Below are 24,138 nucleotides of genomic sequence, written 5' to 3' on the forward strand. Positions count from 1 at the left end.
GGCACGGCGGAAGGTAAGGAGATCCGGAATCGTCCGGATCTCGGGGGGTAGTTCGTTCCAGAGGGTGGGGGCACCCACAGAGAAGGCCCTCCCCCTGGGGGTCGCCAGCCGACATTGTTTGGCCGACGGCACCCTGAGGAGACCCACTCTGTGGGAGCGTACCGGTCTATGGGAGGGAATCTGTGGCAGAAGGCGGTCTGCTACCCTTCCAAGCTTTTGAATAGAAAGATGTTGCAAGTAAGACTAAAAATTCTGTCTAGCTTGTGCAATGAATCCTCTACTTTTAAATTCAGCTTCAAGAAGAAATATATATCTCATTTCCATGTGGTCTGATTCTGAAAAGACCCTGAGCAGAGAAATAAGTCTTGGGCTTGCATATTTTTTGTGCATTGCACAAAGAACATTATATTGCATTAGCCCATCTGTTTAAACAAAGTTTGGGTGAACTGGTCTTCAACTTAATTACCATTATTGCTTTGACTCTGCAGACTTCCTGTATTTTGATAACAGGGATTGGTTTAAACTGTTCATTATTACAGTTTAATACTGAGAACAGTGAGATCACTCTGTTTCTCTAGCAGAGCATTTCCAGGCTGTAAAATAGAGGCTCAACATTTGCTAGATCATAAATTCCGTTTGGTGTAAACATCAAACTGAAAACTGCTGAACCACACATGCATACTGCTAAACATACTGCATTTGCTTTTGCAAATTAGAAAGAAGGTGGATTAGTGGCATAAATGAGTAAGTAGAGAGATTGTGGTGCTGAACTAAGCATACTTGGTAATTGAATGTGAGGATTTCTTTAGAAGGATACTTCAGGTGAAAACATATATGTCAGCAAGCACATGTAGAGAATTGATTGAAAATTTAAAAAATAATTACGTTCTCTATACACTATTGCATCAGCATTTTAAAAAATGGTTGAATTTAAAGTTGGGCATCCAAATTAAATCCAAAGGATACTTGTCAAACTCAAAATCTTGTGCTTATGACTCTTAGTTTTCTGCTGCAGCTTTTGTTCAGAAGCTGAGTCAGTGTATATAGTGCCTGCTCTTCTATTTTATCCTATAAAGCCATCCTGTGAGGTAAGTTAAGTTGAGAGACAATGACAGGCCCAAAGTCATCCAGTGAGCCTTCATGGCTGAGGGAAGATTTGAACTGTGTCTGCCTGCGCCTGGTCCAGCACTTTAACCACCACACTAGTTCTCTTTTTTATCTTTAGTGAAATTTCCTGTTCCTATGGCAGTGGTTTTCAACCTATGGGTCGCGACCCCATTTGGGGTCGATTGACCATTTCACGGGGGTCGCCAAGCAAGGCTGTCCGCCATTTTTTTCCCTTTTCCGGCGGGTGCCTTACCTCCCTTGAGCTGGGCCAGCTGGTGGTCGGCCTGCTCCGTCTCTGCCGCTTGCCAGCTACGCCTCGGCTGGCGCAGGGGGTGGAACCACGCATGCGCGGCGCTCCCGGGCAGGGAAAGTCCTCGACTTACGACCGGTTGGGTAGTCCTCGACTTACGACTGGTTTAGTCCTCGATGTACGACCGGTTGGGGGTCACGGCATTAAAAAGGTTGAGAACCACTGTCCTATGGCCATGGTGATTTTACAAAGGCTTGTGGTTATAGCAAAAACCTTTTCAGATGCAAAAACTAATGAGAAGAATTTTATCTTTTGCACATCCAGGATTCACTATTAGCAAAAGATAACCAAAGAACCAGAATGAGCAAAAGTTAAAATATCTTGCCACCTTATCTTATGATAAATGACTACTTGACACACTAGTTTTGGGAAAAATACTAAATATTATGAGTAAAATTAAACTGGAAGGGCCTATTAGCTTCCTGGCCAACAATTTGAATGACATAATATACTGCAGCCTTCCATAGTCTGGATGCTCTAGTCAGCATTCCAGAGAATTCTGGAAATTGAAGTCCACACATCTGGATGACCCCTTGATTGGAAAGCCGCTTTATGGACAACACACTTAATCTACTATGGTTGAGTAGGACACAGTTTTTATGCCAGATTAAATTCATCACGTCCGTTTGCACAGTGTGTGTGTATGTGTGTCTGTGTGTGTGAGAGGAAGTACACAGGTAGTTCTCAACGTACGACCACAATTGAGTCCAACATTGTTGTTGCTAAGCGAGAGAGTTGTTAAGTGACCTTTGCCCCATTTTACGACCTTGTCACACTTGTTAAGTGAATTACTGCCTTTGTTCAGTTACACAGTGGTTAAATGGATCTAGCTTCTCCGCTGACTTTGCTTGTCAGAAGGTCGCAAAAGGTCGCAAAAGGATCATGTGATCTGCAACCGTCATAAATATGAGTCCGTAGCCAAACATCCGAATTTTGATGATGTGACCATGAGGATGCTTCAATGGTCATAAGTGTAAAAAATGGTCATAAGTCACTTTTTTCAGTGCCGTCGTAACTTTGAACAGTCACTAAATGAACTGTTGTAAGTCGAGGACTACCTGTATAAATAAGATCACTTTGGATGACAGAATGTCAACTGTCAGGAGAACTAGCCCAATTGGATCTGAGACTAAAATTTCAGGTATGCAAGTGCCTTACCTTCACTGTCTATGTTTTGTTGTCCCATGTCTAGCTGAAGTGATAGATTATGCTTTGAATGATTTAGCAACATTTCTTTGTGGACCTTTATGGCAGTGATGGCGAACCTTTTAGAGACCGAGTACCCAAAAACTGGCCCCGCTCCCGCTCCACACCCCTGCCCGCCCCCGCTCTGCCCCCCCATCCATTGCCCCGCCTGCCCACAGGACCACTCACCACCTCCAGGGCCTGCCACAGATCGCCCAGGCAACTCAGCAGCGCTATGGTGGCCACACCCTCTGCCCGCGCCCTGCAGCATCAACTGCATCATGGGGTATGAGGCCAGAGTCTTGTTTACGCTGCCTGGCTGCCATGTCCTTGGCTGCGCTGCTCCGTGTGGGCCACGTTCGAGGGCGAGTCTCCTTCAGGGGGGCTATTGGAGAGGAAGGGGTCACGGGGGAAGGCAAGGCTGGGGCAACGGCACGTGTGCCCACAAAGAGGGCTCCAAGTGCCGCCTCTGGCACCCGTGCCATAGGTTTGCCACCACTGTTCTATGGCAAGAAGGGAGTATAAGTTGTTTCATAGGAGGTAGTAAAATATTATTTTGGAAGCTGCCACAGAATGTCTTTCCTATTTTTTACATTTATCATTTCTGAAAGTCTGAAGTGTAATAGTTTCAAGGATTCATTCAACCACGGTATAAACCGGAAAACTTTCTATTATCTTATTCTATAGAAGATTTCTCTTTTCTGAAAATGAAACTTGATAGAGTTGCATCCCTTGATGTTCATCTGGCAAAATAGTATCTGCCATTGCAATTTAAAATAAATGTATTTATTTGTGATAGCTGTGCCTGGGAAATATAAGGATTCATATTGTGTTTCACTTGTTCTTTCTATTTGAAAACATGATAGAAAAGTAGTAACCAGAAGCACATAAAAATACATTGATTTGGAACTCAAGTGTTAGAAAATGTTTTTATTCAATTTTCTAAAGATGTGTCCTAGTTCTTATATTGCTTTTGTAGGGTTCATATTGACATAGGTGTACTTCTTAAATCTTGATTAATTGAGTAAGAATTCTAGTCAAGCTGTCCTGTCATTTTAATAACATAAAATGGGCAAGAATGCTGCCTAGAATTCAGTGCTAATTTACTTCTTGCAACAAAACTTGATTCTAAACTTTTAAAAATCAATCTTTTTGATTAAAAATAATGTTTGTCACAGAAAAGGAATTTTTAAAGAGCACGCAGTGATGGAAGTTGTGGGTAACAGGACACTTGATTCCGAATGCCAATTGCCTAAACTCAATGTTTCACTTTAGAGTAAATTTAATTTTCCTGTTAGAAACATGCAGTTGTTCTCATGTATTCATTCGGCGGTGGAATGAACTAGCTTGAAAGAAAATTATTTTGAACTTTAACTGAGGCCTGTTTTTAATACAGTAGAGTGGTGGTTTTTCCTGCGTAATCAGAAGAGATTGTTTTCTTTAAAAAAAAAATCTGTGCCCTGTAAATTGGTCATCTTAAATTTCCATTTTTGGTTTGGAAGTAATGGCTCATTCTTTTCCACATTCTCCACTTTTTTTGATCTAGGTCTGAATTTATATTAATACATTCCAGATACATTTGCTGTGATACATTAGTGCCTATAACAGCAGAATTAGGCTTATAACTGTATGCTGTGTGCCGTGAAATGATGTAAATATTGCAACTCTATTCCATTATATCCTTACGGGTGAAGATCTGCAATGGAAAACTCACAGGAAAGCTGTATTAATATAGTTCCTCATGGCTGCAGTTTTGGAGGAAGGGCTGCTTATGGGATCTGTGAGAATGTACCATGGCTGTTTAGTTCAGTGTCAAACCATGACTACATGAATAAACATGCAGGCATATATCATGGCAAAGATTTGGTTCATATATCATTCTAAGTCAGGGGTAGGCAACCTTGGCTCTTTTATGACTAGTGGACTTCAACTCCCAGAATTCCTGAACCAGCGTGGCTCAGCTTGGAAACCTCTCCCTTTTCCCTCAGCGTGGCTGGCTCAGGAATTCTGGGAGTTGAAGTCCACGAGTCATAAAAGAGCCGAGGTTGCCTACCCCTGTTCTAAGCCATCACATGTGCTTTTGATTTTAGCTTAGCACGTTAAACCAATCCTGCGATGATAATGTCTTCCTTTTCTTGATTGAGATAGTGGGTGCTTTGTTTTGTTAGAACTAAAGCGCTATTGTGAGAGATGGTGCCCACCGAGGGGAAGCTGGTGTGATGGATTTCAGTGAAGGGACAGTTTTTTTAGGAAGATGGGACCACATTTCCAAAAAAGAGAGTGAGACAAAAGGCTGCACGACCAAGAGGCAAGATAGCAGACCAAGCAAGAAGAGAGTAAGGATAGCCATCCATTAGGGCAGTGGTGGCGAACCTATGGCACAGTGCCAGAGGTGGCACTTGGAGCCCTCTCTGTGGGCACAAGTGCTGTTGCCTCAGCCTCGCCTCCCCCCGCGACCCCCTCCTCACCAGCAGCCGCCCTGGAGGAGAATTGCCCCCAAGCATGACCCACGCGGAGCAGCGCAGCCAAGGACATGGCAGCCAGGCAGCGTGGACAAGACTCTGTCCTCACCGCCCCATTGTGCACAGTTGATGCTGTGGGGTACGGGCAGAGGGCACGGCCGCCATGGCGCTGGTGGGCTGCCTGGGTGATCTTTGGCGGGCCCTGGAGGCGGTGAGTGGCCCCGTGGGCAGGCAGGGTGGGGGATGGGGGGGGCAGAGCAGGGCCGGGCAGGGGGTGGAGCGGGAGCAGGGCCAGTTTTTGGGCACTCAGTCTCGAAAAGGTTCGCCATCACTGCATTAGGGTGTAAACCTTTATGTAGGCCAGGGGTCTTCAAACCTGGCCCTTTTATGACTTGTGGACCACAAGTCATAAAAGGGCCAAGTTTGAAGACCCCTGGTGTAAACAAATAAAGAACTGAATTCTGACTGGGTTGCTGTTTGTCATTCTTGGGCTTAGCCTGACAACTGTGCATTGAATTTACCCTACATACTACGTTTTAATTCAGGTAAACCTTAACATATAACTGTAATTGATCCTGGAATTACAGTCCTGAGTTGTGGCAGTTGTTAAGCGGGTCACCATGTGACCATGCCCGATTTTATAACTTATTTTGTAGCAGTCATAAAACGCAGCAGTCATTAAAGCAACATATTTTTGTCGGAAACTGCAAGCAAATATCAGTTTTTGGCAATACATGTCAAAAAATATAACACTATAACAATGTTGTGTCAAACATTTCTTTCTTTTATTGCCTTTGTCCAGATTAAGTGGCCCATTAAACTTTGAAAATTTAATAATTCAAAATAAAGTCCCTGAAATGAACATGTACAGCTCTTAAGAAATATTCCAAATAGGGTAAAATATTTATCGTGGTCTTGTTTACTTTGGTTTGGATGAAGAACAAATAATTACAAAGAGAAGTTACAAGTATCTGCTATCTCACATTTGCAGTTTTACAGTATTCACATGATTATTTTTTAAAAAAATAAATAAAATTTTTACAATTTTTAAATGTGACTTTAGAAGTGGAAGAGCTTTCAAGAACTTTTCTTTAACTTAGTCTACGTTTTCCATGAAAAAACTCCCAAACCTCTTGAGTAATCAGTAGCGTGTCCCCACCTTACACACCTTCTCTCCCTCTCTCTCTCTCTCTCTCTCTCTCTCTCTCTCTCTCTCTCTCTCTCTCTCTCTCTCTCTCTCTCTCTCTCTCTCTCTCTCTCTCTCTCTCTCTCTCTCTCTCTCTCTCTCTCTTTCTCTCTCTCTCTCTCTCTCACACACACACACACAGGCAATTTTTCCTTCCTGCTTTTTGATTTGTTCATCTGTCTGATGATTTTAATCCTTTTCAGTATGGTGCTTTGTTCCACTGAATAGGACCAGAGTAAAAAAGGGTAGGCACAAAGTATAAGGATTAAGGATGGCCCTCCTTTGATCCTTTCTAGGCATGATTGTCTTCCCACCCACTTACTTTACTCTTTAGATATTATTACAGTTATTTCACATTAGATTTAATGTGCTGAATTATTTGCTTTATTGGGCTGAATATGGTGGAACATCTCTCCTTATCGTGCAAATTGCTTGTGGCTTGAGGAAAGCCCCTATTTTTTTTTTCATTTGCATTTTAATCACAGTAGTAAAATAATTCAAAGATTCCTGCAGTTTACCTCTCCGTTGAGTCATATTGTTTTAATTTGTACACTGCTTTTCTGCACACGTGTGCTTCAAGCAGCTCATAGGGTAAGGATAGCTATACAGGACAGGAATATTTCTCAGATCTTTATTAAACAAAAGTATTCTCCATTTTGGACCTGTGGGCATATTTGGAATTTTGAGAGCATCTTCTAGATCAGGGGTGTCAAACTCAATTTCACTGAGGGCCGCATCAGCATTGCGGTTTCCCTGGGGGTGTGGGGTGTATGGCCAAAGTGGGTGTGGCCTACTGGGTGGGCGTGGCCAGCTCTACATCATTCGCGTCAAGGGTGCCTAGGGGGGCCTGGGCAGGAGTGGGACAGATCTGGGCAGAAGGGGGCGGGACTGGGGCAAGTGCCAAGGCATGGTCCACCGGGGCAAGTGCCAAAATGGCCACCACAAAATTGTACGTTGGCTCCCAACTGGCCTGGGCCAGGGCCAAGGCAGCAGAGGCCGTTCCCTCACTGTTTCCAGGATGGCTTCGCGAGCCACATGAAACCACTTAGCAGGCCGCATCCGGCCCCCGGGCCTTGTGTTTGATATATCTGTTCTAGATGTTCTTTTAGGTGGGAGCTTGCATGGGAACAAAATGGCTGCTCTGAATGGGCATTACAAAACACCTTTGAAATCATAGGCAACTTTAGTAGGTTCACTCTACTTCATCTACCCTTTCAGGATGCTTTCTTTTTCTGGGTAGTGGGCACACACAGTCAGCACTCCATTGTAACCCTTATCATTTTTGTCTTCTATGAATGTCCGTGAAAGGCCCGGGAACACTCTGGGAATAAAGATTATGCTAAAAACTAAAGTTCACCCTTCGCTTTGTGAGTTTCCTTCTTGTTTAAAATAAAAAGAATCCAGAGCAAAATAAAATCAGATGGACAAGGGAGATTTCTGTAACTATTATGTTGGAGATCCAGGTAACACACAGCTTGGAATCCATTAACTCCAAAAACATAGAGTGGCAATACAAATAATTCCTTTGATATGTGAAAATAATATTTTAAACTTAGGAAAAATAAAATCTCCAAGGGGGGGGGTTGATTGTGACTTCATGGCCATGCCTAAATACTTTTCTTATATAGAAGTGGTTTACCATTATCTTCTTATGGGATGTTTTTTTTGATATCCCAATCTAATTATAATTATTGACATTTCCTGATGTCTCTCATTCAGTCCTAAACTAGATCCAGCCTTTGTTTGCTTTTCAAGATCAGCCAAGGTCAAGCATATGATTAGTATAAACAGTTATGCCACAATATCCGCAATATTATCAGTTGTTTAAATATATAAGCCAAAATAGCATCTAATATAACTTTCCAATGCAGTCATATATTAATAAGCAGTATAACCACCAGACTATTATTTGCAAGTGCCAAATGTGGGAAACTACAACCAGATTGCTTACAGTTGTTGTTAAAAATGTTGTATGCAGAAATAACAAAGGAGTCTTTCTTAAGCATTGCAGATGGGCTATCTATGCACTTTCTAAAATGTAAAATTCTTTACATCTAGATAGGTCCTTCTAGGACATATCAAGACTTGCAGCACTCATAATCTAAATGACCTCAAAAGGCTTATGAGATCATCTAGATAAAGAGGTTTAGAATTGATTTTGCAGTTCTTTGTTTCTAAAGGAATAATTGCTCTGATTCACTTTTTCCACATGTTTCAGCTGAACTTCATTTTAAGTCTTCTTGTATGGCTCTACTTTTAAAGTCTCCCTGAAATGTTATTAAAACTAAGAATAAAATAGTTTATTGCAGAGGGTAATTCTACCCTCTCTTGGATCCCACTAAACCTCCCATTAACCAGCTGGCTCTAGGGAAACTATATTTTCTTTTCTTTTCAAAGAGAACATACTTGCCTTCATGTCCATGCCATGGTAGCCGTAAATTGATTAAGCTACTTGAATTAAGGGCCTTCTCTGTTCTGATAGTTGTGGAAAACCACTTGTTTGGCTGGCAATCAATAATCTCTTAGCCTTATAGAATTCTGAGGCCTTTATTGGTGTTAAATATTCATTTATCACTTTTCCCACAGAGAAAGTATACACAGATAATAACGCAATAATGCTGATGTTGAATGGTTAATTTTCATTATGGACAAGCTTGTAGTGGGAAATTATCATGTGAATAATGTTTACAGCATAATTTTCTAATCCTGTGCATATACCAGCCTTTTAAAAAGAAGTATTACGAGATATATGGAGAATTTGGAAAATTTGAAGGTATAACTTTTCTGCCTAAGAGCTTTGTCTCTAATTCACTTTCTTTCCCCTGAATATTATTTAAGACTTATTTTACTTTTATATTTCTGATGGTCCTAAAGTGGGATTAAAGCTAGTAATGAAGTGCTTAATCTGGATAGGAAACTACATAGACTTTTCATCCATTTTATGGTGTTATTAGAAAATTCCAAACCAGACCTCTGAAGATTCTTGATAATATTCCAAATCTAAGACTATTGTGAAGTCACGTCATTTGATCCTAATCATAATAGTACCAAAATGACAAAATGTGCAACCTGATGTGACAACACAATTTTTTTGTATTTGCAATGTGATATCATACACAGGTACATAAGTAGTGAAGTTAACATAACAACATATTTAGGTGATTGGACAATCACCTAAATATGAGCCAGCAGTGTGCTGCAGCTGCCAAAAAGGCCAACACAGTGCTAGGCTGCATTAACAGAGGGAGAGAATCAAGATCACGTGAAGTATTAATACCACTTTACAATGCCTTGGTAAGGCCACACTTGGAATACTGCATCCAGTTTTGGTCACCGCCAGGGCTTTTTTTCTCATAGAACGCCCAGAACGGAGTTCCAGCATCTTTTTTGGATGGAACCTTGTAGGGTAGGCAAGGCGGGTTGTATGACGTGTGTGAGTTCCGGCACCTTTTTTTTTTTTTTTAGAAAAAAAGCACTGGTCACCGCGATGTAAAAAAGATGTTGAGACTCTAGAAAGAGTACAGAGAAGAGCAACAAAGATGATTAGGGGACTGGAAGCTAAAGCATATAAGGAACGGCTGCTGGATTTGGGTATGTCTAGTTTAACGAAGAGAAGGACGAGGGGGGACATGATAGCAGTGTTCCAATATCTCAGGGGCTGCCACAAAGAAGAGGAAGTCAAGCTATTTTCCAAAGCGCCTGAAGGCAGGACAAGAAGCAACAGGTGGAAACTAATCAAGGAGAGAAGCAACCTAGAACTAAGGAGAAACTTCCTGACAGTTAGAACAGTTAACCAGTGGAACAACCTGCCTCCAGAAGCAGTGAATGCTCCAACACTGGAAGTTTTTAAGAAGAGATTGGACACCCATTTGTCTGAAATGGTATAGGGTTTCCTGCCTGAGCAGGGGGTTGGAGTAGATGACCTCCAAGGTTCCTTCCAATTTTACTACTATTATTATTATTATTATTATTATTATTATTATTATTATTATTATTATTATTATTATTATTATCATCATCATCATCATCATCATCATCATCATCATCATCATCATCATCATCATTATTAACATAATGTGTGTTGTTGTGTTGTACACCTACACTCCACAGATGACTGTGGTGAAGTCAATATTCCTGATATTAGGGTCATAAAATTCTCAGTATTCTGAGCAGTGCAGCTGTATATGATTCTAAATCATTTATCATGGGAATTGTGGGTCTCCTCTGATACCTCAATATGCTTATTTTACCGTTGTTGAATGGAGCCTTTAAATTGTTTCCAAATGCTTCCTGCTTGAGCTCTGCTAAAATCCCGGGTTCCCTTATTTCAAGAAATGCAGAGATGGCTGTTTTAGACAAGCCATTTAATTATGGCTGAACATGTACCTACTAATTTCGTTCTGTGATCTTTCTCCTTGTGTTGTCCCCTACTTGCACCCCTTTCCTTATTATTTTGGATCATAAATAAAACTTTTTCTAAACCAGAAACAGAAGCAAGTATCCTTTTTTAATAATGTCTATATATTCTCTATTTTGAGAGTTGCTTTAGCTACCATTGTAACTGACCCTACAGAGCCATCATATTTCTTTTTGCTATCTGTGTTGCCATTTTTGTCAAGCACCTGAGTCAAAACAGAATTGTATGTGGTTGAATAGTAGTCTCAATCTTCTTTTTTCCCCCATGAGAAATTACCCTAGTTAATAAATTGCTTTTTTGAGAGAGAGGGGGGGAGGGAGGGAGGGAGAGGGAGAGGGAGAGAGGGAGAGAGATGGCTATTTAGGATATTTAAATTAATCAACAATGGTTACATTTGGGCAAATCAGTTTTAGCATACTGTTTTGAAAACAGGTGGTCCTCAAATATAACTACAATTGAAAGTGGAATTTATGTTGATAAATGATGCAGTAGTAAAGCAAGATGTTGTGACCACATCGCTTAGTGACTGCAATCCCAGCACTCCCAGCTGTTGTTAACTAAGAATATCTCTTCATCAGAATGAACTTAATTCCAGTATGTTGCATTCGTCTGTCTGTCTATCTATCAATCAGATAACTTTAAATAATATTTCTAGTGTTGTTCCACTCCTGAGAGAATCCATTGGAATTTTGATGCAGCGAACGCCTCCTTCTCTAGAAACTGCTTTGCCTCAGTGCTATCAACGGGTAAGTTATAGTATTTTGATTGGTTTGAAATACACACCTCAAATAGAGCAGCAGCAGATGTTTAACATCTGGAGAACACCTGTCCTCCAGGAAAACATATTCAGTTCTCCTAGTAAATGAATAAACCCTAAAATTAACAATTCTTATCTGATTGAAACAAATTTGTACATTTGGGCAATTTTCATTCTATACAAATTGAAATCTCATTCTCATAATTGTAGAAAGAATCAACAAACAAGTAACATTAATGACCAGACTAACTTTCAATTTTGTATGCCAATACAGTTTTCCCTAACATGATACTTGTACAGATGACTTTTGGACCTTGGCAGGTGGTCTAAAACATCTGAAGGCAAATTATGTTTAAAAAGTTATTATCAATTAAGATGGTTAAGTTATAACCCTGTTACTCATATAATTTTTAAACCTTAATGCAGTGTGCTTATTTTGGGGTTAATGTGAGAATGAACATAATTTTTGTTTAGGATTTTGCGCAAAGCAGGTTTTTATGATTGCTTTAATAACCTGGGATTTTTAAAAAATGGTTTAGTACAAAGTACCACAGTGTTCTTAACAGCATGAAGGAAACATTTTTTTTCAGGAACAGAAATTGGGAAAAGAAACCCTGTCTTCAAAATTAGACTGAGACTGACTTACTATATTTGTCTTAAAGGAAAAAATAATAATTGGACATTTTTTGAGGGAATTCATTTTGCTTATTATGTAACAGAGTACATAGAATTATTCAGGGTTGGGATTAATTGGTTCTTATAAACCACTCTATTACAATCATTTAAAAGAAGGAAAGACTAAAATACTAAATTCTGTATTTTAGGTTCAACAATTGCAAGGAGTTTACAATTTGCACGATCCTCATTTCTGGACTCTTTGTACTGATGTTTACATAGGGACTTTGAAACTGTTTGTAGCTCCAGATGCTGATGCAAAGTGGATATTAAGCCAAACTCACAACATTTTTACTCAGGTAAAATTTGCTTTTGTATACCTAAGTTATAAGTTACACTTCTGCTTTTAGCAACTGAGGAAAATTTCATTAAGGTATAACAGTTTTTAACCTGTTAAAAATAAAATTGGGATGTAAAATTCAGCATTTGCAAGAAGCCTTATTTCTGAATTTAAATTCTATATTAAATTCTATTTACACTTATTTCTAGATAGATGCTGTTTAGCTTTACAAACATAACTTTTCTGTTGAATTTTGGTTGTGGATCACTTCACAGGGAGTACATTTGCCTCTTTGGTTTTGCTAAAAATTGTAAAATTTTTAAATGTTAAGATGCCCACATTGTCTAGTATTTTTAAAAGCTGCAATTTAATGCATTGTGTGCACAATTATTAGGCAAGTTGTATTTTGGAGGATTAATTTTCTTATTGAACAACTATAGTGCTCTCGGTCAATCCAAAACGTTAATATACCTCAAACCTGAATATTTAAGAAAATAAAAGTGAGGTTTTGGCTTTCTTAGGAGAATATGTATGCACAATTATTGGGCAACTATTAGTGTGCAGAATTATCATGCAACTAAATGAAAAATGAAAATTTGCCCATCTCACTTGTTTATTTGCATCTGTTAAAGTGAGAATAATAAACGAACAACTCAAAATGTACAAATAAATATTTCTGACTTTAAAAAAAAATCAGTGACCAATATAGCCACCCTTTTCAATAACAGTCATAAACCTTCCATTCATGGAGTCTGTCAGTTCCTTGATCTGTTGACGATCAACGTTTTGTGCAGCAGCAACCACAGCCTCCCAGACACTGTTCGAGAGGTGTACTGTTTTCCTTCACTGTAAATCTCCCATTTAAGAAGGGCGCACAAGTTCTCAATAGGGTTTAGGTCAAGTGAGGAAGGGGGCCATGTCATTATTCTTTCATCTTTGAGGCCTTTATTAGCTAGCCACACAGTGGAGTACTTAGATGCAGGCGATGGAGCATTGTCCTGCATAAAAATCACGGTCTTCTTGAAAGATGCAGACTTTTTCCTGTACCACTGCTTGAAGAAAGTGTCTTCTAAAAACTGGCAGTAGATTTGGGAGTTGATTTTGAGTCCATCTTCAACCCGAAAAGGTCCATCTAGCTATCTTTTTATAATACCAGCCCATACCAGTATCCCATCTTGCTGGCGTCTGAGTCGAAGTGGAGCTCTGTGCCTGTTACTGATCCAGCCACGGGCTATCCACCGTCAAGAGTCACTCTCATCAGTCCATAAAAACCTTTGAAAAATCTGTCTTTAGATATTTCTTGGCTCAGTCTTGCTGTTTCAACTTATGCGTCTTGTTCAGTGGTGGTTGGGTTCCAGCCTTCCTCACCATGGCCATGTCTTAGTACACCTTGTACTTCTGGGCACTCCAGATAGGTTGCAGTTCTGGAATATGACAGTACTGGAGGATAATGGGTTCCTGGTAGCTTCACATTTGATTCTTCTCAAATCTTTAGCAGTTAAGATGCATCTTTTTTTCTTGACACGTTTCTTGCGACCCTGTTGACTATTTGCAACAAAACATTTGATGGTTCTGTAATCATGCCCCAATATCTTAGCAATTTCAAGAGTGCTGCATCTCTCTGAAAGACTTTTACAATGTTTGACTTTTCAAAGTTAGTTAAATCTCTTTTTTTGGCCCATTTTGCCTGAGGAAAAGAAGCTGCCTAATAATTATGCACACCTTGATATAGGGTGTTGATCTCCTTAGGCCACACCCTCCCTCATTACACAAATACACATCAATGCTTATATCCACTAAGCATTCAAGTTTATACAGCTTGGAGGTGGAAAATATGCATGAAAATGAAGATATGGTCAAAATACTTGCCTAATAATTGTGCACACAGTGTAAATCTGTGATGTTCTGAACTTTAAAATAGAATCAGTCCGGTGATGTTTATTGTCTCATTGTTATGTGTATTTTTTAAATTTTTCTTTGTAGATCATAAAAGTCTTACATATTGGCTAGTTCTCGTTTTCATTACATTAAGTGTTGCACACCACAAAATTCAAGTCCACAAGTCATAAAGTTGCAAAGGTTGCCAAGAATGCTTTTCCAGCATTTTTACGAAAATATTTTGAACCAGAAAAATCCATTTGTTTTTACGATCGTAAGACCAAGGAATAATGAAATTAAGAGCTCGCTATGGTGCCATCTTATTAATTGGAACTGTTCATGCATAGTAGTGGTCATGTTTATTGAATTTATGTCAGCTTTTCTATTGGAAAAGCAGACAAGGGAACTTGTCTGATGCGGCAGACAAGGGAACTTCCCTCGTTTTATCCTTGAAACAGTATCTGAAGAGTTGGGATGAGAGAGCAACTGACCCACAGTCATGCAGTGATCTCTGTGGCAAATTGAACCTGGGTCTCTTTGATCCTATATCTCAACCATTGGTCTACAAAGAGAGCAGACCTCCAATGGTTTGCGAGTCACTTCCATGACAGATCACATTGAGTGACTTTATAGCAGGGGTGTCCAACCTTGGCAACTTTATGACTTGTGGATTGGAATTCTCAAACTTCTCAGCCAGCCATGCTGGGAGTTGAAGTCCACAAGCCATTATGTTGCCAAGCTTGGACATCCCTGCATTGGAAACGTGGTTCACTTGTTCTCATTGGAAACTGATCAAAGAGAGAAGCAACCTGGAATTAAGGAGAAACTTCCTGACAGTGAGGACAATTAACCAGTGGAACAGCTTGCCTCCAGAAATCGTGGGCGCTCCATCACTGGAGATTTTTAAGAAGAGGCTAGACAGTCACTTGTCTGAGATGGTATAGGTTCTCCTGGTTAAGCAGGGTGTAGTAATCAGTGCTCAGTCATTGCAGGGTGCAAATATGGCTGACTGCTTTCGCAGTGTTTATTGCCTTATATACAGGTATTCAAATAGCATAAAGTAAGATGGCATCAGCATAGTAACAGCATTTCTATTGGTGAAACCCCTTGCCAATCATTAAGAAGATATCAGCTAAGAGGCCCCAGACAGGGAGCAGGTTTCTACCACATCCTGTTGATGTAACCTAGATGATATCATGTGAACCAGGTGATATCATGTACCAGCCTGGGGTAGTTTCCCACATTGCCATGGTGATGTGAATGGATGAGATCATGTAGAGAGAAGAGGCACGCAGGTATTGGAAAGGCAGTTTGCTGCACACGACCTTTACCTGGCTCCTATCTCTACAGCAGGGGGCTGGACTAGAAGACCTCCAGGGTCTCTTCCAGCTCTATTCTATTCATATATGTGCCTTTTCTTCCTTGTGTTTTGCAGGCTGGAGTGAGGCAACTGTATGTACAAATTGACTTTGCCACTATGTAGCGAACCTCTTCATCTCCTCTTTGGACCAAAGCTTTCTAGTACTGTCATTTTAAGACTTTGTTCTTCCTTTGGAATTGAAACTCCTGGTCTCCGTTTCCCAGCAAAGTCTCCTGCCGTGTGATTAGCAGAAGAGAAAACGAAAAGAGGCCTCATCTTGAATTATCTGGGATTGACTTAACAGGAGCCCCAAAACTTCGTGGATTCTTTGCCAAGTTTGCTCCTACCGACAGCAGACTTATCAATACAGATGTGTGGTTGCAATCATTGACTGTGCTTTCTGTAAAGCTGCAGCTATGGCAGAGATTTCTTGTTCCCACAGAACCGGTATTATTGCAGAGAGGGAGAAATTAAACAGAAATTACTTTGGGGTGTAATGTCACAGTGTTTGACATTCTACAGCATAACTGTTTATGAGACTGTTTGTACTTTGCAAACTTAATGAACCAAACCATATTGGGTTTTCAGAGTGCCTTTTTTATCAAAGTATCTGTCAGCACAGATAGGAAACATTGGGGATTTTTATTAATTTTTATGGCTGTGACTTGTACCAGTAAAAGTTTTTGCTTGCAATTGGTGTGCTGTAAATGTGTAATTGAATTCAGAGATGATGGCGTCCCTGTTAACGTTACATTTTTAAGTTTCTCGGGGAGACGACTCTTCAGTTTTCAAATACAAAGTTAAAATGGATACGCAAAACGCGCTTGCAGAATGTTTCATTACCGTGAATTAAAATCTTGGCTGCTAATTCTGCAGCATCCCGACAGTAATTGGACGTTACTACATGTAGCCAGCGTGCAGAAGGATATCTTGCAAGAATGTCTTCTTCTGATCTGATGTCTTTTAATTGTTTTCATCATGGCCAAGTCTTGCAGTAAATAATTAGGGTTTTTTAAATGTAACTTTTATGGATTTGCCTCTTCCTGCATTACCACTTCCTCTCTGAACCCTTTATGTTGGATACATGATTTTATTTTGTATTCTGTATGTTTACTTAACAAATTATTTGATCCTCTTACGAATCTGAATCCAGGATATTCTTCCCGCAATTTCACCATTATCTGCATTGACTTAGGTTTTAACATTCGGATTTTAACTGAACATAATGAGTTTTCCTAAACCAAACCCCATATTCAAAGAGGGTTGGGTTTTTTTCATCAGTTTCTTGTAGGACCTATAAATCTTACAGCAGCATTTTCTAGCACTTAATTATTTAGTGACTGGCTCTGCCAATATTGTCTGTGCTGCTATTCTCCATCATAATTAAAAGTTCTTTCAAAACTTCACAGGAACATTCTGGGTAATATGTCTTGTGTCTATATATCCCACTGTGCAAGTGTAATATTTAAAGGTTTCATTTGGATAGAATGCCACATATGCATTTTGCTGTTTCTAATGTTGGAACTGAAGTTGATCAGAAGCTAGTCTCCATTTTAAGTTAATATGGAAAGCCCCAATTCATTGTTTGTCAAATCAACAGAAATCACTAGACTTTTTAACACAATTGTAATAAAAACTGTGCGATGCAAGCAAGATGAGCTTGCCTAGAAAAATGAAGGCTAGCATTTACTCATGGTCAGAAATGGTTTTTTTTAAAATAGAAACAATTGTTTTTTTTAATTGCTTGCATGAAATTGTATTAGGCATCAGAAATACATAAAATGGACCTGAATTTTATATTGGAAAAAACTGTAGTGTGGATTTTCTGTTTTTATGGGAATAACTTTTTATTATTTTTAATCCCCTGGTTGTTAGATAACCTTTTACTGGTGGTTTAATTTCTAACCCTGCTTTGTTTTGCTTACTGTTAGAAATGTATTTTTATGCAACCTGTAATTTAAACCCTAATATAAGTTTTGATTCATTATTTTTGCACAGTAGCGTATTTGAGCCTCCTTCCTTTCCATAAGACACAATGAAAACTGTTTTGTGTATTACTGTTTTCTTATTTCCCTCATTCATAAAAGACAATAGGAGCAGATTTCCCGGGGGATTTCACTTGGTGCAGAAATATTATTTTTTCCCAGGGAGATAATTATTTAGCTCTGTGTAGACTAATGTGAATCCCCATCGCCTCTGAATCTCTTTCAGAGAAAGGGTTGGCTGAAATAGGTCGTTAACTTGTTGTTAAATACTTTACTTGTAATCACTTCTTCAAAAAAGAAAATCAACTTATTCCACTGATTTGTGCATCGGTCCAAATTTTGCTTACGCTTTGACATGACTGTTCCAGTGGCTTTTGTTGGCACGGTCTGAATCTTGGGTGTGCCTTAAACAAGAGACACTGGAAACTGCTTACCTTTTTTAGTGGGGTTAATATGCTCTTCGTTTTGTTTCTGCAGGATGTAGTCCTCTTTATTGCTGCTGACTTCTCTTGGCCAAATGTCAAACAGCAAACGATGTTAAATTATATTTTTGCCAAATATGTGGCACTGAAATGTGCTTTTATCTAACTTTTGGCAAAATAACAGTACATTGAATGTGTTGCCTTGGAACCATATAGTGTAGCAGAGATCTCACTCCCTAAACCAGTGGTTCTCAACCTGTGGGTCGGGACCCCATTTGGGGTCGATCGACCATTTCACGGGGGTCGCCAAGCAAGGCTGTCCGCCTTTTTTTTTGTCCGCCATTTTTTTCCCCTTTTCCGGCGAGTGCCTTACCTCCCTTGGGCTGGGCCAGCTAGTGGTCGGCCTGCTCCATCTCTGCCGCTTGCCAGCTACGCCTCGGCCGGTGCAGGGGGCGGAACCACGCATGCGCGGTGCTCCCGGGCAGGGGAAATCCTCGACTTACGACCGGTTGGGTAGTCCTCGACTTACGACCGGTTTAGTCCTCGCCTTTTGACCGGTTTAGTCCTCGACTTACGACCGGTTTAGTCCTCGACTTACGACCGGTTGGGGTCGCGGCATTAAAAAGGTTGAGAACCACTGCCCTAAACAAATGTGCATTTTGGTCTGTAATCACAAGACAAGATATTTAATTTAGGAGATTTGTAGAACAGGTTTATTGCCCGCTAAGCTCCAGATAGATAATATGAAGGAAAAAGTTGTTCTTTATACTTTTTAAGTTCAAAGTATTAGGCTTAATCTTAGGATCTGTTTAATTCTTGAGGGAAAGTCGGCTGCCAAACATAGCTGAGAGCTTAGGCCATTATTTTCTACAGATGGAACCAGCGACTTGAATAACCTGGTGTTTTTTTTTCCAGTGCTTTTTCATTCCTAAAAATGAACGCTTGCAATTTTATTCAGAGTCCTGGCTAGTAAACAGAGTACTGGTCTAACTGTGGCCAAAGTTTTTTAGAAGAGATGCTAGCTGCACTTTTATCAAATGAATATTGTTGGCAGATGAAGAAATCGAGATAGGCAGTGGAAATATCAATGGCTGGTTTTGCGGGGTGGGGGGGGACTTAAATTAATTATGTTTTCCAGGGGAGAACTGCAGTATTTTTTTTTCTTTACAAATATGGTTGGTATGATTTAGATCAGGGGTAGGCAACCTTGGCTCTTTTATGACTCGTAGACTTCAACTCCCAGAATTCCTGAGCCAGCCATGCTGGCTCAGCAATTCTGGGAGTTGAAGTCCACGAGTCATAAAAGAGCCAAGGTTGCCTACCCGATTTAGATTAAACCCGTGCTTTGTCCAGTTTAGAAAATTATCCAGTTTTGTTCTAAATTTCTTAAATCTTGATTCTGCTTTTATTTTGCCACAGAAAGTGCTTCAATGTGCATTTTTCTCAGTCCTGCTTCCCGCCTCCATTATAACTCCCACTGCTTCCTACTTTGACCTGATCTTTTTGCAATTTTTTTTTATAATCTTAAAAGAGTTGTGTCTCATCAATGAGTAAATTTACTTTGAACCTGTGACTAAGCTTTTTGTTTTTATTCTCCCACTGTCTTGAGGGGAAAGTTTCACTGTAATGAAATATTAAAAGCATTATTTGCATATTTCATTTACTGAGGCCTGGTTGCTATGATATTAGTTCCCAAAACTTGCCACTCAGTCGCCTTGAACCACAAGACGGGCAGCAAAAAATTTTGATAAATAATAAAAAAATTATGCAGGGGTCTGCAATCTGTTCAGGCAGCGTGAATCACTATGCAACCTGTAGCTGTCAAATAAATTTCTAATAGTCCAAATTCTGACTTGAGAACACTGATTTAATAGGATTTCAGCTGCCTATTTTTAACTTTTGAGATCAGTAACCACTATTTAGTGGTGGTGTGTCTTGTTGCCAAGCCCCGATTTAAATTAAAGATTATAGATTGCATTTATGGCCTAGCTAGCCATACACTCTCCTGCATGAGAAAATGGCGAAACTCTTAGTTCCTTTTATTTAGTTTCTAAAGCCCTGGTGTTTTGTACAATTTAAGGAATTTAGTTACCGATAAATTCAAAGTGGTAGCTGAAGATAATATACTGGAAATAAACTTGAAAATAATATAGCTAGCGGCCAGTCTGATTTGCTGTCAGTGCAATATTGAACATTTTATTGGATTTTTTTCTACTTTAATACAATCTTTATTGAAACAGCAAAAATGTTTGACATGATATTTGGGATCAATTTTTCTTATCAATAAAACTTTTTTTTAAAGGTCATACATTGTTTATGTAGTTCTTGGAGTGAAATACATTTTTAGAGCATTCTTAAGTTCTCTTCTACTTGGCAAAAAAGATAGAGGTGTCATAGACCTTAAGCTGTACATTGTGGTTGATGCACAGCAGCAGCTGGTTTCGCATAGCATGCTAAGCCACGTATTAGTAAAACACAATATGTGAATCAAAAAATACAGAGATAATGTGAGGTTGGTTGGGTAGATTTACTTCCCACTCTTTCTGCACAAACTCAAGGCAGTGTTGAGTTGAGGCACCTCTTCATGGAAATGGCACAGAAAAGATGGCATCCCTTAATCTCCCTTGAACTTTTTTTGGAGGAACCTCTAAATCTTCAGAAAACAGCACAGAGGAGGAGTCAATATAAACAGTACATTGAACCAACTGCCAAGGTCCATTTCCTACATCATATATAGTTGAAAGTGGATACCTCCTGCTTGCTCTAGAGCAGTGGTTCTCAACCTGTGGGTCGGGACCCCATTTGGGGTCGATCGACCATTTCATGGAGGTCGCCAAGCAAGGCTGTCCGCCATTTTTTTTGTCCGCCATTTTTCCCCCTTTTACGGCGGGTGCCTTACCTCCCTTGGGCTGGGCCAGCTGGTGGTCAGCCTGCTCCATCTCTGCCGCTTGCCAGCTACACCTCGGCTGGCGCAGGGGGCGGAACCACGCATGCGCGGCGCTCCCGGGCAGGGAAAGTCCTCGACTTACGACCAGTTGGGTAGTCCTTGACTTACAACCGGTTTAGTCCTCGACTTACGACCGGTTTAGTCCTCAACTTACGACTGGTTGGGGTCGCGGCATTAAAAAGGTTGAGAACCACTGCTCTAGAGGCAGAGTAGAAATCTTTTTGAGTCTTATTTCATTTGGAAGGACATGTTGTAAAAAGAGCTTAAAGAAAAAAGGAATAAAGGAGAGCTGCATGAGAATTATGAACCATTGGCTGCATATACTGATGGGGTCCCCAAGACCCTCTCCACTTTTGAAATGGCCTGTGGCCTGGATGCCTTGTCTCTGCTGTACACAATTGACCTCCTTGGCCAAGCTGTGCAGGGAACTAGTAAGGCAATTCTATCACAGCTTCTGCAGAGACATTATTTTTCTCTGCAAGGAATTATTTGCATGGATTCAGTCCGAAAATCTCCATCTCCATACAGCCAGTGCATGGCCCACTTTCCTATCACTTGTTTGAAGAAAGGAAGCGGAGACCTTTTACATGGATTCATTGTGTGTGCCAATTGAAGCCTTTCCTGGGCCGAGAGACCAGTCTCAATGATTACTCATGGCTTAGTTACCTTTTATTTGGATTTCTATAATGTGGTCCATGTAGGATTGCGCTTGGAACACCACTTGGAAAGTACAGTTGATCCAGCATGGAACTGTACAAGTAATTATTTACTTAGTAGACTGATAGTGCTGCCCATCTCACTTGTGTGATGACTTTGCTCTGTGAGCAAGCACAATATCATCCATAAAGCCCTTCCTGGTCCAAGATTAGATTATTTGTGGGATTAACTTTCCCCAATTTCTTCTGCCCATTCTGCCCATTTCAGTGTCATTTGAGAGATCCCAGATTCCTGTCTTCTCTGTCATGACTCCTACTTGCTAGAATACCCTTCCTACTCTGCTACAGAAAATACTGAACTTTTTGATCGATCAGGCCATGGGTTGAGGTGCCTTGTCCTGTCACTGAAAAAGGGCTGAAAATGGGTTTTGGGACTTCCTCAAAGCATTGCTTATTTCCTGTATTTGTTTTTTTTTACTGAATTTTTAATTGTAAGTTTCCTTAAGTCTCTTTGATCTGACGGCCTTATAAGAATGCTCAGCAAAAGCTAGTAGTTTCAGTTCAATTCAAGCTTTATCTACTGCTACTGTTGTTGTTATCCGCAGTTGGAAATGATACACAGATTTACTTCCTTGGGACATTGTCAACAAGATAGAAATAATTTTTTTTTTTGGTTGTCAAAAGTCTAACATTGAAAACAATTAGCCAAGTGCTATATTTAATCTTTTGAATTTTCTCTTTTGCCATACTGAGTATTCCCCCATCACCTGCTATACAGGTGGAATCAATACAATGCTCTCAATTTTTATTTTACTTCTGTCAAGTAACAAAACATTTACAAATTGCACGATGTGAGCCTGAGCCATAAAGGAATCACAATTGGGCTTGCTATCTGACGTCTTTGTAGAGTAGTCTGTTGCCAACAAGGAATTTATCAGCGTCTGTTCCCAGTAAGGCACAAAGAGTTTCTAATTCAGTGGTGTTCAAAGATGGATTTATCTACTGCAAATAATTTAAGCATGTCTACTTCCAAGGGATGCAACATTCCAGTTATGATCATAGAGTGCAGAGGATCGCCGAGGGCCACTGTACTCATATCCTGTAGAGTCCCTGATGCAATCTTCTGATCCAGTGCACCAACTCTTGCTAAGCCTACACAGACAGTGTTTTCAGTTACTTCTGCAAAAACAAAGGACAATGGTTTAGGGAAATCTGCTTTAAAAATCTTGATTCCTGCAGCAAATCCAAAGAGGAAGTGATTCTCCCTCCTTTCCTTCAAAGTTACGTCATCTTATACCAACGCCAGGAAACCTTCTGAAGGTTTCGGAATCTACAATCACTTCTCTGAAAATCGGAGCAATACCTGTAACACTGCCTCGTAACAGGATGTGACAAAATGTGTAAAGATCAGGCTCAGGAAATATGGTGATCTAGCAGGAATCTGAACTTCAGGTTTAATAATTAGGTAGGTTCTCAGTCATGCAGTTATTTAAGTGAATATAGCCCACCAGAAAGACTAGATGCTATTCCTGGTTACTGAGGAGTTTTCTAAAATAAAAAATGAAAAGATAAGGAAAAGCATTTCTGAAATATCTGTGGACAGGGTTTCGTATCTGGAAAAAAAGCTTCTGTAACCAGAGAATATGAAGGAGAGTTTGCTGGGAGTCATTTTTACTCCCTCCCCTCTTGTTCTCCTTGCAGCTTTGATAGGGGAAGGTTGTTTTCACTAACCATAACTTGCATAACACAGTAAATTGGATTATGTTTTGCTTTATGTTATTTGAATCAAGATGATGAATTAAATTGTGGTTAAAGTTCTCCTTAACCCTAATTCTTGTCTTATGTTCCTTTGCTTCATAGTAATGAACTGTGTTTTCCAGGTTTGCTTTTGATAAATAGTGTATCTGAGCTAGGATCTTGCCTTTATAGGGAAAGCGAGTATCCATGGCTTGTTTGCTATAAATTACTAGGATCAAACACTGAAGAACTAGAAGCTTTACTATAGGGGTGTCCAACGTTGGCCACTTTTAAGACTTGTGGACTTCAACTCCTAGAATTCCCTAGCCAGTATGGCTGGCTGGGGAATTCTGGGAGTTGAAGTCCACAAGTCTTAAAGTGGCCAAGGTTGGACACCCCCTACTTTACAGTGTTATTTTAAACCTTAAAGCTAGGATGAGAAATCTTCAGCCAGTCAGATATTGCTGAATTTCAATTCCTGTCATGCCCACTGAGCATGACTGGATCATGACCAGGATGATGGGAGTCATAGCGCATCCTTGGTTTCTCCATCTCTGACCTACAATTTTACAATTAAAATGCTTGAGGATCAAACCAAGATCAATTTACTTCTGAGGTTTCTTTTTCTACAACATAGAAATGTTTTACCAACAGAGAACTACTTTGGGTTATATTCCTTCCTGCAATGTCAAACGGTTAGTTGAATACAAGAAGTCAAGGTATGCTATACATATTTTTCTTTGTGCTGATCGAGGCAAGTAGAATCTCAAACAC

At 39.9% G+C, this 24,138-nt stretch overlaps 2 protein-coding genes across 4 annotated transcripts in view; one reads left to right on the forward strand and one right to left on the reverse strand.

The window, feature by feature from the left end:
* The window catches only part of SLC30A7 (solute carrier family 30 member 7), a 37,260-nt gene extending 19,643 nt beyond the window's left edge, over nt 1-17,617 (forward strand). Inside the window, exons 9-11 of the mRNA XM_015831605.1 lie at nt 11,323-11,413; nt 12,249-12,398; nt 15,693-17,617. Of these exons, the coding sequence (XP_015687091.1) occupies nt 11,323-11,413; nt 12,249-12,398; nt 15,693-15,740 (289 nt within the window). The 3' untranslated portion in view covers nt 15,741-17,617. The remainder of the gene's footprint in view (nt 1-11,322; nt 11,414-12,248; nt 12,399-15,692) is intronic.
* A 4,569-nt stretch (nt 17,618-22,186) lies between these two features.
* DPH5 (diphthamide biosynthesis 5) overlaps nt 22,187-24,138 on the reverse strand; it is a 37,220-nt gene continuing 35,268 nt past the window's right edge. For all 3 annotated transcript variants that reach the window (XM_015831607.1, XM_015831606.1, XM_015831609.1), the window contains exon 8: nt 22,187-22,806. In XM_015831607.1, coding sequence (XP_015687093.1) covers nt 22,601-22,806 — 206 coding nt within the window. In that variant the 3' untranslated portion in view covers nt 22,187-22,600. The remainder of the gene's footprint in view (nt 22,807-24,138) is intronic.

This window comes from Protobothrops mucrosquamatus, unplaced genomic scaffold (assembly GCF_001527695.2).
Source record: "Protobothrops mucrosquamatus isolate PMUCROS unplaced genomic scaffold, P.Mucros_1.0 scaffold_267, whole genome shotgun sequence".
NCBI lineage: Eukaryota > Metazoa > Chordata > Lepidosauria > Squamata > Viperidae > Protobothrops > Protobothrops mucrosquamatus.